Raw genomic sequence first — 14349 nt, forward strand, 5'->3', positions numbered from 1 at the left:
TGTGTGTATTGTTGTAAACAATAAAAACATGCCCTTTTTCCCTTATGGGGTATCCAAGAGCCTGTATAGAGTCCTTACGTGGGTTCCCTATTGGTAGGAGAAAATAACTAGAGAATATTGAGAAGCAAATTGATCTGTTGCAACAGGGTGCTCCCCTCACACGCAGGAAAGGAAGAGGACCTCGAACAATGGAGTGCAAGGCCTTATATAGACATTTTAAATTCCCTGCCCTGGAGCTCAAGACCACCATACATCATACATACATCACAGAAAAGGTGGTGTTGTTTTTCCTGTCTGCCAGGTTATCTGATAATGCCTTATCTGATTGCCTTTCCTGGTAGTCTGTCACCCTTTGAGATGGTGATTTCCCAATTCCTGAGACAATGGGAAGGTTCCCTGACCCCCTCCCTCCTTGCAGAGAAAACATTTGGTCAGTTTGGGAGTCACAATGGTTTCAGGTTGGTCTTCCTGTGCTGATCTATGTATGTGTTTGGTTGGTACATTTATGAACATTTATTATATATATAAGACCTTAAATTTTATTATTACAGCATGCTGTGTGATTTGCTGCCTGCTGATGTTGCAACTGTGCTGTCTGGAAGCAGCATCGCTATACTCTTGTCCCTTTCATTTCAAGTAATAAATCAGCCTTTCTTTATTCCTTTGGTGTGTGGGCTTCTTGGGGCATAAGGTTACTGCTAAACAGGTGTTCATAATGGACACATGGAGGGACTTCAGCAAAAGATTCTAGTCCTCTTGGAGTTATGCATCAAATACATTTGAGCACTGGACACGCATGTGGGTTTAGACACACACTTTGTAACAGCAGGTGCTCTCCCACCAAGCTTCAACCCTTCCCCATCTATGGCAGATATCACAGAACATCAATCACAGTCTCTCAGACCTGAACACAGCCCTTTAATGGTCCCTCAGGTGCAGTTTCCCATTTCTGCTTTCTTCCCTAGCGTTGCTCAGGGTGCACAGCCTCCAACATGGAAACAGAGACATGCTTTTAAGGCTTGTGACATGCACCCACACCCATTTCCACCCTGTTGGTCACTGATGAATAAACTTGCTCGCCACATGCTAGATTTCTTTCGCCAGTTCCAAGTGGCCAGCATTTGGCAGATGGGATTCATACAATTAAAATGACTGTTTGCACAACAAACGCAGTTTCCTCCCCCCTCCAAAACAACAACAACAACCTCAGCCTTTTTGCATTATGGAAATGAAAGCAGGCTTTCTTGTTGATTTTGCAACAGCTAGTCCTCCACTTGGACTTCTGCAGCAGAGGGCGCCCATGGGATATATTCTAGGCTCTTGCTAAAGATCTCATTGCCCTTATGAAATAAGATGCAGTTTAAACTCCATTTACCAATTCCTCCATAATACCCCCGGAATGAGAGGGCAGCAGAGCCCTTGGTACCCTGCTGCCTCCATTTATGTGGCGAATTGATGTAACTTTCAGCAGAATTCTCTGGGCTTTAAGGACCCAAAATTTGTGCAATTGGGGGGGGGGGAGTGTGTGATGTTCCTATGCTTATGTAGATGTTATCATGTAAATATTAGAATAATTGCAGTCAACTAGTATGGGATTAAGGGACGCGGGTGGCGCTGTGGGTTAAACCACAGAGCCTAGGACTTGCCGATCAGAAGGTCGGTGGTTCGAATCCCCGTGACGGGGTGAGCTCCCGTTGTTCGGTCCCTGCTCCTGCCAACCTAGCAGTTCTAAAGCACGCCAAAGTGCAAGTAGATAAATAGGTACCGCTCCAGCGGGAAGGTAAACGGCGTTTCCGTGCGCTGCTCTGGTTCGCCAGAAGCGGCTTAGTCATGCTGGCCACATGACCCGGAAGCTGTCTGCGGACAAATGCCGGCTCCCTCAGCCAATAAAGCGAGATGAGCGCCACAACCCCAGAGTCGGTCATGACTGGACCTAATGGTCAGCGTCACTTTACCTTTACCTTTAGCATGTACCTTTAGTATAAAGGTAAAGTAAAGGTACCCCTGCCCGTACGGGCCAGTCTTGACAGACTCTGGGGCTGTGCGCCCATCTCACTCAAGAGGCCGGGGGCCAGCGCTGTCCGGAGACACTTCCGGGTCACGTGGCCAGCGTGACAAAGCTGCATCTGGTGAGCCAGTGCAGCACACGGAAACGCCGTTTACCTTCCCGCCAGTAAGCGGTCCCTATTTATCTACTTTCACCCGGGGGTGCTTTCGAACTGCTAGGTTGGCAGGCGCTGGGACCGAGCAGCGGGAGCGCACCCCGCCGCGGGGATTCGAACCGCCGACCTTTCGATCGGCAAGCCCTAGGCGCTGAGGTTTTACCCACAGCGCCACCTGCGTCCCTACCTTTAGTATGGGATTGTGTTAAATGTGGTAGGTAAGCACATTAGTTGAATCTGGGTGAAAGTTAGGTAGGGAGGGGGAGGGAGTGTGCTTGGGGTGTAGGAAGCGAGTGATGATTGGGTAGGAGTTTTGAAAGGGAGTTTGAATATTGGTGAGTGATAGTTGTTGGGCTTTAGAGGGGGGATTGTTGAGCTTTGGGGGGGGGGAAATCGCTCAAAGAAGGTTGCTGAGCTTCTTTGGGAAAATTTTCAAAAACCCAGACATTTTGCCAATTTTCTGAAATCCACACCCCTCCCCCCAATTCAGTCATTGGAATCCTGGGGAAATCCAGACAAACGGCAACCCCTCTCAGGAGATTTAAAATTCACAGCATGTTACACATTGAAAGAAACTTATATGAAAATGATGTACCCTTGGTATTTAGCTCCCAGTAAATTAGCAAAAATGTATGAAACAGAGTCAAATGTATGTTGGAAATGTAAGGAAAATAAGGCACCTTCTATCATATGTGGTGGAAATGGTAGTAAAAGAATTTTGGCAAATGATATATAATGCGTTTAAAAAAATGTTTAAAATAACTTTTTCTATAAAAAAACCCCCGAAGCCTTTCTTTTAGGAATTGTAGGTGCTGAAATTCCAAGGGAGCAGAAAATACTATTTATGTATGCGACCACAGCTGCGCGGATGTTATTGGCCCAGAGATGGAAAGAAGATAAAGTCCCTACCAGAGAAGAATGGCAGATTATGTTGATGGATTATGCTGAAATGGCTAAAATAACCGGAAGAATTAGAAATCAGGAAGACCAAAATTTTAATAAGGAATGGGGGGGATTATAATTTATCTTAAAAATAATTGTAAAAAGCTAAAATTGTTGAGAGACTGACGTCCTCAGCCACGCCTTCTTCCTCATGTAGGCAACTAAGTTGTGAAGCAGGAAACCAACACCAGAGCTAACGGTGAAAAGATGATAAGCAAGACATTTTTGCATCTGTGGTTCCTTTCCGTATTCGTGGGTAAGTCCTGTATTTTTCTTTTTTTACCGTACAGATTCAAAAGAAGACCATGCTTGATGGATGGGGCTTGGGTGTGTAAATGTCAGGGCTAGGCACAACAGCTCTTTCATACAAAGGCGTATAAGACAATTCACAACAGCATAGCTTCCTAGCTATGCTACGATCCATGTGTGCCAGCCTTCCAATCTTGCTTGCTGCAGAGGGACCGGGAGTGAACTTTAAGGCACATTCTCTCTTCATGGCTTTGTTATGGGCTTAGCAGCCCTCCTATCACATGCCCCAAATTCACCAGTTGTTAGCACTGCAGTAGAAGGCAGCAGAAGACCAAGCCAGAACTAACAACGTGAATTTCAATAGGGACAAATGTAAGGTTCTTCACTTAGGCAGGAAGAACCAGATGCACAAATATAAGGTGGGGAACACCTAGCTTAACAGCAGTACATGTGCAAAGGATTTGGGGGTCTTAAGAGACCACAAGCTGAACATGAGTCAACAGTGCGCTGCAGCAGCAAAATAAGCTAATACAATTCTAGGCTGCATCAACAGATGTCTAATGGTCAAGGGAACATGTCTGGAAACCAAGCCTTATGAGGAATGGTTGAGGGAGCTGGGTATATTTTGTCTGGAGAAGAGACGACTGAGGGGCGATATGATAGGAATCTTCAAACATCTGAAGGGCTGTCGCATGGAATAGGCTTGTGAGACAGGACTTGCCTTGCAGAAGCCAAGTGCTTGGTTCTTGTTATGTACTAAGCTCAGAGTATATTTCAGTTCTTTTGTCTTTAACAATACTGTACTTTCCACCAGTCAAACAATCCAGCATTTCATTGCCTGGTACAGTAACAGATATCAAGTGTGTTGAAGAGACGCAGACATTTCCCCCCATGATGTAGAAGTCAACTGTCTAGGCTCGGTCTTAGAGGTGGGTGAGCTTGGTGGTTGCCCAGGGTTTTGAGCTACAGCTTGTCCTTCAATTAGGTTTAAATGTTTCTGTTTCAAGGTCCACTTTGTTGTCTCTTACATTAGGTAAAAATCAGTGTAACTCAGCATTGCTTAGGGCCAACAGATACTATAAGCAATATATAAATAATAATACAATGACTTTAAAAAGTCCACTGGATACCATTTTTTAAATTTATAATTCTCCTGTATTATTTTTAAGGATTACCAAAAAAGGATATCCTGTCATAAAGAATGATTACCAAAATATAGGAACTGCTGCAAAAAAAAAACACATATTAAAAGTAAAACCAAATTGCTAGGCTTAGTCACATGGTTGCTACAGTTCTATATTTTGGGGGCAATGGTAATTTCCAAAGCTAAAAATAGGAAGACATTTGAAGAAGATACAGCTTGAGAAACTGCAGTTTATGGTGATACTCTGTCCCTTAAAGACTAGTTCCCCCACTCCATAAAATTTATATGCTGCTTAATTGTGAGGGGGAAACCCTCAAAGCGATTGCGCTGCACCGACTGAGGGCCAACTTCTTGTAGCTGAAGAGGCTGTGTCAAAGCTCAGGGAGCAGAGTTTGCAGCAGGAGGAGTTTTGTGCTGAGCATAAGAAATAATAGATGCCTGCAGCTAGGGCAACTTGTCCCAGGCCTTCCTTGGTTCCTGTGCGTGAGTGAATGCCTCCGAAAACGTCCAGGCAAGGTGCCACTGGAGAGTTCGATTGCACAAGTAGAGAACTAGGGTGTGTGGATGAAGAAATAGCAAGCCTTCACTAGTTAAAAGTGATCAGGTTGTCTTTTCTTGTACTTTTGGGGTACTTCTGAATAGCCTCTTTCATATATGTAGAGTATCCATTTCTTGAGACTTGAAGGCTGGGCAGTATAAATTTTTTGCCCTAAGAAAGGAAGTCCAGGCAGTATATTTGGTTTAAGCTGAATCAGCAGTAAAGGCATTTCATGCACCAAAATGCTCAGAAAGGTTCTGCAATTTCACCCAAGCATTGCTATTTGGATCGTGCTAGCAAAGGGTCACCATTGTGTACTTGCTGCACTATATTGCAGGAATGATAAAAATCATCATCTCGTTTGTGTTGGCAACAAATTATTAACAACATTTACAAAATTATTTAAACCTTTTCTGTCTGCTTGCAGTGAGTTGGAATCTTAGGAGAGTTCATTTCAACTTTCATAGTGATTTTTCTTCCAATTTTTGTGGCATATGTACATTCAGGGTGTTCTATATTGACCTGATGCTTGAGGAGAGCTCTTTCAGATGGCTTTTGAGTCAGCTTTTATCTTGGTGAATTCAAGAGATGTTAAGTTTTTTTTTTTTTTATAAATGTTTTTATTAAAATTTTCCAATACAATGCATATTTAATAAAGAAACATTGGTTATTTAGCATCCTTTCAATAATACTTTGGACTCCCTCACACCTCCCGCACTCACTTACATCGTTATAAAATTATGTCCAAGCAAATTATCATCTTGTTCATAATCTTAAGTTCAGTCATTAAAATGTAATTAGATTTGTATCTAGTTTAGTGATAGACAGTTATTTCTGCTCTGACATCCCTATCAACATTCAGCCAAATTACAATACTTTTGTAGATAGATCTTGAACTTCTTCCAGTCTTCCTCGACTCTTTCTTCTCCCAGGTCTCGGATTCTGCCAGTCATCTCAGCTAGTTGCATATATTCCATCAGCTGCATCTGCCATTCTTCCAGTGTGGGTAGATCTTGAGTCTTCCAATTCTTGGCGATCAATATCCTTGCTGCCGTTGTTGCATACATGAAAAATGTTCTATCCTTCTTTAACACATTCTGGCCGACAATGCCCAGGAGGAAGGCCTCTGGTTCCTTGGTAAAGGTATACTTAAACACCTTTTTTAACTCGTTATATATCATCTCCCAGAAGGTCCTCACTCTAGGGCAAGTCCACCAGAGGTGAAAGAATGTTCCTTCATTTTCCTTACATTTCCAACATTTGTTATCAGACGAATGGTATATTTTAGCCAATTTAGCTGGGGTCATGTACCATCTATATATCATTTTCATTACGTTTTCCTTCAGAGCATTACATGCAGTGAAGTTCAGCCCGGTGGTCCACAACCTTTCCCAATCCTCAAACATAATATTATGTCCAATATCCTGTGCCCACTTTATCATTACCGATTTAACCATTTCGTCTTGTATGTTCCATTTCAGCAGCAAATTATACATTTTTGAAAGTACTTTAGTCTTAGGTTCTAACAGTTCTGTTTCTAACTTCGATTTCTCCACCTGGAATCCTAGCTTTTTATCATTCTTAAACACTTCTTTAATCTGAGCATAGTGTAACCAGTCTCGCACTTTATCTTTCATTTTCTCTAAACTCTGCAATTTCCAATTGTCTCCATTTCTTTCTAATATTTCCCAATACTTTGGCCAGTTGGCCTCCATATTGACTCTTTTTCGGGCCTTAGCCTCCAGGGGTGACAGCCACCTCGGAGTTTTATTCTCCAATAAGTCTTTGTATCTTATCCAGACATTAAACACTGCTTTCCTGACAATATGGTTCTTAAAGGCCTTATTCGCCTTAACCTTATCATACCATAAGTATGCATGCCACCCAAATGTATTGTTAAAACCTTCCAAGTCCAATACGTCCGTGTCCTCAAGAAGTAGCCAGTCTTTTAGCCAGCAGAAAGCTGCGGCTTCGTAGTACAACTTTAAGTCTGGCAGGGCAAAGCCCCCTCTTTCTTTCGCATCCGTTAGTATCTTAAACTTAATTCTGGGCTTTTTGCCCTGCCAGACAAATTTAGAAATATCTTTCTGCCACTTCCTGAAGCACTCCATTTTGTCTACAATCTGTAAAGTCTGAAACAAAAATAACATTTTTGGCAGTACATTCATCTTAATGGCAGCTATTCGGCCTAACAATGAAAGTTTTAATTTTGACCAACTATCCAAATCTCTCTTGATTTCCAACCAACATTTTTCATAGTTATCTTTGAATAGACTCAGATTTTTTGCTGTTATGTTTACCCCTAGGTATTTCACTTTCTTAACCACAGTTAATTCTGTCTCTCTCTGAAACCGTTCCGACTCAGTATCTGTCAGGTTTTTCCCCAAAACCTTAGTTTTTTGTTTATTTAGCTTAAATCCCGCCACTCGACCAAAATCCTGGATCAGTTGTAGTACTCTTTTCGTACTAGATTCTGGCTCCTGTAATGTCAAAACTAGGTCATCTGCGAACGCTTTAAGTTTGTATTGTTTCGCTCCGACCAAGAGATGTTAAGTTTTAGACCCAAGCAAGTCAAAACACTAGAAGAACCCACTGAAAGGGTGAACGGGTGGATTCCAAACTGTGCCCACAATACAATCTGATCCAATAAAACAATGAATCCTTTCTCTTATCACCAGAACAGCTGTCTAAATGCTTAACTCCCATATAGCACTCTACTGAGTACTCAAACAGTTTTCTACATGTTATCTCAATAAAACTTGCAACAACCCTATAAGGTAGGAATAATTATAACAACATTATCAATGGTAGAGTGCAAGCAAAGGCTCAAGGTCAGTCCCCAGCATCTCTAGGGAGGGTTGTGGGAGACTCTTTCCCGAAACCCTAGATAACTGCTTCTTTAAAAAAACACCCACTATGCAAAAATTAACTCATCCAAAAACAAGGAATTAGCGCCCACAGCTTCTGTGGTTGAGAACACATCAGAAATTTTTGTCAGTGGAAATTGTTGACTGGCTAGGCGGATGGAAGTCATTGACTCATTAGACACACGCTCAGCTAACGAGCAATTTCCAGGGAATGCATTGTGTTTGTAAAGTGGAACGTGTGTGTAGTACTTTGTGTTGCAATGACTAGCTCCCTCACTGGCCTTGCGTATGTCTTCAGAGGGTTAAAAGGTGGAGCACAGGGAGACGTGCAGAACAGCACAAGGGATTTTGACAGATGGACGCCCCACCCACCTGCCACTCATGTGGTGTCATAATTGCAAAATGTGATTGGCAGCTGAGCAGCCCTGCCCACCTGTCAAACTTGGTCCATGAGAATGATCCTGATCTGACCCTTGGGGCCACGAAGATTCCCACCCCTATCTTAGGCTGGGTTTGTTTTTTTACCAATGCATGCTTTTGTAACTGTTTTTTTCTGGAAACTGCCCTGGGGGTACTATAATTGGTGCAGGGGAGTCTAAATAACTGGATTGTTTATGCACCATCCCTTTCGTAATGCAGGAATGCTGCTTCCTCTTGTCATAGGGCAAGGAGGAAGTGATAAGTTTCCAGTTGAGAAGCACTTTTGTGTAATCACATACTCATTTGGCAACAGTTCTCTTTAACTTGCAAAAGATGAGATTTTAGAACTCTCTCTCTCTCTCTCTCTCTCTCTCACACACACACACACCCTTCCCCCTGCCTGCTTCTTTTGTTGTCTGCCTGGGATATTCATTATGGAATTGTCGGCAGTTCGAATCCCCATGATGGGGTGAGCTCCCATTGCTCGGTCCCTGCTCTTGCCAACCTAGCAGTTCGAAAGCACGAAGTGCAAGTATATAAATAGGTACTGCTCCGGCAGGAAGGTAAACGGTGCTTCCGTGCACTGCTCTGGTTCACCAGAAGCAGCTTAGGCATGCTGGCCACATGACCCAGAAGCTGTACGCCGGCTCCCTTGGCCAATAAAGCGAGATGAGCGCCGCAACCCCAGAGTCGGTCACGACTGGACCTAATGGTCAGGGGTCCCTTTACCTAATTTATTTATCACATGACCAGAAGGGCAACCCAAGAGGGGTCCCAAATATCCCCTAGCTTTGCAACTGAAGTGCCAAACAGCAGTCCATGGGATGGAGAGGGAGCACAAATTCATTCTTCCCCTCAGGGTCCAACTCAGAAAAACCAACATTACATCTGGTGGACTTTTAAGACTATGTGACATCTTCACTGTATGGCCCCTGGTTGAATGTGAGCAGAAACAAAGCCCTAACCAAAAAAGAAAAAGAAAAAGAAAGAGGGGGAGGGAATGCAGATTGGATTGCAAACTGGAGAAAGGAATATGAAAAGGTGGGGTGATTAGGGAACATCTTAACCTTCACTTGAGTCAGTTTTTCACCCTGAATTTTTTCACCCTGAATACGTAGGTAAGCAAATATTAAAGTCCTCTCCTTGTTTATTTCAAAGACTGGCGTGATCAATTTCAGCAGGCATGGATTGCAGCCTTAAAGGCAAAGGGGAGCCCAGAGGCTGCCAGTGCTGCCACAAAGCCTTTGGCAAACTCAGCCTCAGGGTGCTGTGGGGCTGCATTAATTTCAGTCCGTCCGTCCCCACCCCCCTTGGGAGGGCATCACTGGGCTCTGCCATTGGAAGGCAGGCGGCACAGAGCCTTTCAGGGTCTACAAGGACAGTCTGCCACACAGACAATGAACACACATCTTGGGACAGCGCTGGGGAATTGCTGGCGTTCAGTTCCCATCATATGATCACAGGCTTGAGTGTGGAGGGCCAGATTGCCCACCCTGTCTCAGGTTATCTGGAAGTGGGGAGCACCGCTCAGACATCGGGGTGGTGTGCAACAATATCATCCAAGCCAAGCTCCCAATCCTATAACAATAATTACAGTGGTGCCTCGCAAGACGAAAATAATCCGTTCCACGAGTCTCTTCGTCTAGCGGTTTTTTCGTCTTGCGAAGCAACCCTATTAGCGGCTTAGCGGATTAGCGCTATTAGCGGTTTAGCGGCTATTAAAGGCTTAGCGGCTTAGAAAAAGGGGGGGAGCGAAAAAAATCGCAAGACTCGCAAGACGTTTTCGTCTTGCGAAGCAAGCCCATAGGGAAATTCGTCTTGCGAAGTGCATCGAAAAACGGAAAACCCTTTCGTCTAGCGGGTTTTTTGTCTTGCGAGGCATTCGTCTTGCGGGGCACCACTGTACATTGTCTGCAAAGGTCCTTTCTGCCAAATGTACATTAACCGTGCTGGGGAGAGCGGAATAAAAAATCACAGGAGACCAGACAGATCAGAACCCAGCAGATTTTTCAGGGAATCTGCTTTCAGATACTGAAATGGGTCACTGGGATGGTGTGGTACAATTGGGAAAGGGCTGTGGCTCAGTGGTAAAGCATTTGCTTTGCATGCAAAAGGTCCCAAGTTCAATCCCTGGCAAGTTCCAGGAAGGCTGAGAAAGCCTAGCTGGAATCCTGCAGAGCTGCTGCCTGTCAGTGTGGACAATACTAAGCTAGATGGACCAGTGGTCTGACTTGACATAATGCAACTTTCAGTGTTTCTTGACCATTTCTTCCTTTATTTTCTTGACCATGCAGCTTCCTCTGGTGAAAAAAATGCTGAGAAAATGAAACGAATTCTTGGACAATCTGCAACTTTCCTGCTGAACACTTCAGAACAATTCAAAAAGATTACCTGGCTTAGAACTAAAGGAAAGCAGGATCTTGAACTTTTTGTGGTAGCGATTCCACGAAAGGATCCAGAAGAGAGATGTGAACTCAATGACCAACTTTTAGCATATAGAGGGCGGCTGAGTGTCTCTGAGGACTGCAAGACGTTAGAAATCAATAATCTAAGTCAAGAGGATTCTGGCACATACAAAGCACAAATCAGGATAGCAGAAGACAAAGATCCAATAAGTGAGATCTTTCCCCTGAGGGTGTATAGTAAGTATTCTAAACATTTCAGGCACCCAGGATGGGGCTCTGATTGAAGCACCTTAAGCCTTGAACTGGCTTTCATGTGGAGTCGCAAATGATAATAGAGCATCTCTCCTTCAGTCCCTGAACCTGTGAAAATAATTCTGGGCCTGCATCCACACCAGGGCCCTTCTGCACTGATGAGGCCTGCAAGGAGAATTAAAATGGTACTTCATACAACACAATATGGAACTCTATCCAGACCCCCCACAAAAAAACCCCACCAGGGCCCATCCCCATTACTAAGATCTCAAGATTATGTCTCATTATCAGCTGTAGCCTAACAGGTTTTTGAGGTGATGGTGCACCCCACAAGAGCTAGAATGGCTCCATCACACCACTTTCACCTCTTTCCACAACAAGGGATGAACACCACAGTGTGGGGTATTTTGGCATAGAATTCCCACTCTGCCAGGCATATTATATTGTATTTATTTCCTGCCCTTTACCATAACGCCCAGGACAGATTACAAGGTTTTAAAATCAAGTACAGTACTGTAAAACAATTTAAATGTAGCAGATTAGGATGGGCCCGAAATACATATGAGGTGTCAAAAGCCAAGGTAAAAATGGGTGTGTTGAGCATATGATAGAAACAGTATATAATGAAGGTGCCAGGGAGGGAGAGAATTCCATAGCTCAGTGCAAAGAACGCCCCAACCTGGGCCACACCCCCCCCCCCAAATGTTTGAGGGAAATGGAAGTACAGATAAGATCTCCTCTGCTGATCTTCACATCCAAGGGGGTCTGTAGGGAAGGAAATAATTTCTTACGTTTTGTTTCTTATCTCCATTCTAACTAAATAATTAAAAAATCTTATGCTTTTGCTGCAGTTTTCTCTTCCCTTTCCATTTATTTGCAGCTGCCTCGTTTGCCATTTCTGCTAATTATTGCCCTGAAGGTGCCAGGCAGGGAGAGAATTCCATAGCTCAGGGTCCAGTTCAAAGAATGCCCCATCCTGGGCTACACACACACACACACACTCTCTCAATGTTTGAGGGAAATGGAAGTACATATAGAGTCTCTACTGATCTTCAAGGGAGTCTGTAGGGAAGGAAATAATCTCTCATATTTTGTTTCTTATCTCCGTTCTAAATAAAAAACTTTTCTTATGCTTTTGCTGCTGTTTTTTCTTCCCTTTCCATTTATTTGCAACTGCCTCATTTGCCTTTCTGCTGATTATTGCCCTTTTGTATACCATGTCTCTCTCCCTTCCTGTTCAGAGCGTTTATTGGAGGCTGACCTGGAGATTGTCTGTGACCGAAAAGATTATCATGGTGGGAATGGAACTCTGCAGCTGAACTGCTCTGCAGGCAGCTGGGAAGATGATGCCACGTTCAGCTGGGCCCCAGCCAGCAAGAGTGAATCCACTGGGAGATCTCTTGTCACCAGGCACAATTTAGAAGGCAATGATTTGAACTTCACTTGCACAGTAGAGAATCCTGTTAGCGATGCATCCAAGACAGTGTCTTTCCTGAAAATTTGCAGTGGTAAGATTTGCTCTTCATTTTTCTCTTGGCAGAATTATGCCTCTATTTAAGCTAGTCTTGCAATCCTTTTGTTAATGACATGCTGATCCAGACCTGTGCTTGTCCTCTGCCTAGAAATAGGGATCAGAGCTGTTTTCCACTTCTCCCATGCAGTCTAGGCACACGTCCAGTTTTGCCCTTACCCAGCTGCTATCCCCTGGAAAACCTACTCTTTAGCAATAAATTGGAGCAAATGTTAATCTGGAGAAAATTTGATTGGTGGTTGCTATAATTCTTCAATAAAGATCAAGTTTCCTCAGGAGAAAGCAGCAGGGCAAGGGCAAGTCTGATGGGGGCAAAGACTCAGAAAAGGTAGCAAAGCATCCCAACTGGTTTTGTGGAATTAGAAATGTTGAGGTGTACTAACAAGAAATTTGCAGTGGTAAACTTTTTATCTATTTAAAAGAGGCCTAGAAAGACAGTTCTCCATTCTTTTTCTATGTAGAGTCATGCCTAGGCTTACAAACCTGTTTGAAGGTGACCTAGCTGGGAGGACTGAGGACACAGGGAAGGTAGCAAAACCTCCATTGTGAAACATTTCAGCCTTGAAGGGATTTGGCTGTTTTAGCTTATAAACAGAAACCCCACAGCAACAATAATTCTGCAACTGGTATGCAACATGACAATGAGAACAACAACAAATGTATTGCAGTGCTAGCATTTGCATAATTCATTTAGCTTTTTCTAATCATGGATGGGGCAAAGTTTCCCTCACAAATCACTAGAACTCTTAACTAGTATCCTTAGATTTCACCAGGCCTTTGCCCACACATATAACATTAAGGACTAGAAACTTGCTTTTAAAAAATAATAATGAAAGGAATAAATGATCAGAATCTCCATATGGGGAATCTGGAGTTATTTCATTTCTAGAATCACAGAATACGATTTGGTTCAATTCCTGTTGGTGCAGGACACTGGTGCACTGTGACAAAGCTATAATAGGTACTGATCCAGCCTCTGTTTCAAAGCCTCTAACAAATGGGAGTCCACTGCTCATGGGGGATACCAAATTTCCCACAAAGCTTCCCTCCTTCTGCCAAAGGTAAAGATGGGGGATAAAGCTTCTCTCACTAAGCACAGATTAGGGAGTAATGTGTCCTCACTACAAGAAAACCTAACAAATTGACAGCCAAATAATTAGAGAAACCACCTCACACCCACCCATGAGATGACTGGTAAAATACCAGAATAAAGAGAACGGAACACTCAAGAGCTCTACAGGAATATAAGTGTGTGGTGTAGCTTGTGAGTGAGTGAGATTCAGGTGCATCAGGGCAAAAAGGGGGCAGATCCTAATTTAAACCACCATTCCACCTGTTGGGTTGCCTTGGGGCCTAGGCAGTGGGAGCAGCCAGGGTTCGATAAAGCAGAAACAGGCTCATCTAAGACTCAAGTAGCTCAGCTAAACCAAGCAAGGCGATTACGCTGAAAAAGGAAGTGTGGGTGTTTTACAGTCACGCTCAAATTTGTATGTGTATGTGTCATGCATGCAAGAGCGAGTGAGCGAGTGAGGAACTCGCTAGCTAGCTACTTCCTGTGAGCGGATGTTATATCTGTGCTACCTGCAATGGAGGGTGGGGGGTTTACACATGATTCATGCATACCCCTTTAAAAAGGCCCCTTCCCACAAACAGAAGCTTGGCTGTGACTGCTCTACTCGACAGGCTAGTGAATACCATTAGGGGGCTTATTTTCTTAAGTAACAGAAGAGCTGCGAACGCTGCGACCCTCCACCTGCAAATGGAAATAATGCAGCCAATACGACACAGGATGTCCACCTAGATGGGTCCTTTCAGGCCTGGGGGCCAGGTGCAGACACA

General features: G+C 43.7%; 1 protein-coding gene across 1 annotated transcript in view; it reads left to right on the forward strand.

Annotated features, from left to right (window-relative positions):
• Positions 1-14349, forward strand: part of LOC114586810 (SLAM family member 5-like) — a 43863-nt gene that overhangs the window by 8374 nt on the left and 21140 nt on the right. Inside the window, exons 3-4 of the mRNA XM_077920136.1 lie at positions 10617-10964; positions 12221-12487. Of these exons, the coding sequence (XP_077776262.1) occupies positions 10617-10964; positions 12221-12487 (615 nt within the window). The remainder of the gene's footprint in view (positions 1-10616; positions 10965-12220; positions 12488-14349) is intronic.

This window comes from Podarcis muralis, chromosome 16, assembly GCF_964188315.1.
Source record: "Podarcis muralis chromosome 16, rPodMur119.hap1.1, whole genome shotgun sequence".
NCBI lineage: Eukaryota > Metazoa > Chordata > Lepidosauria > Squamata > Lacertidae > Podarcis > Podarcis muralis.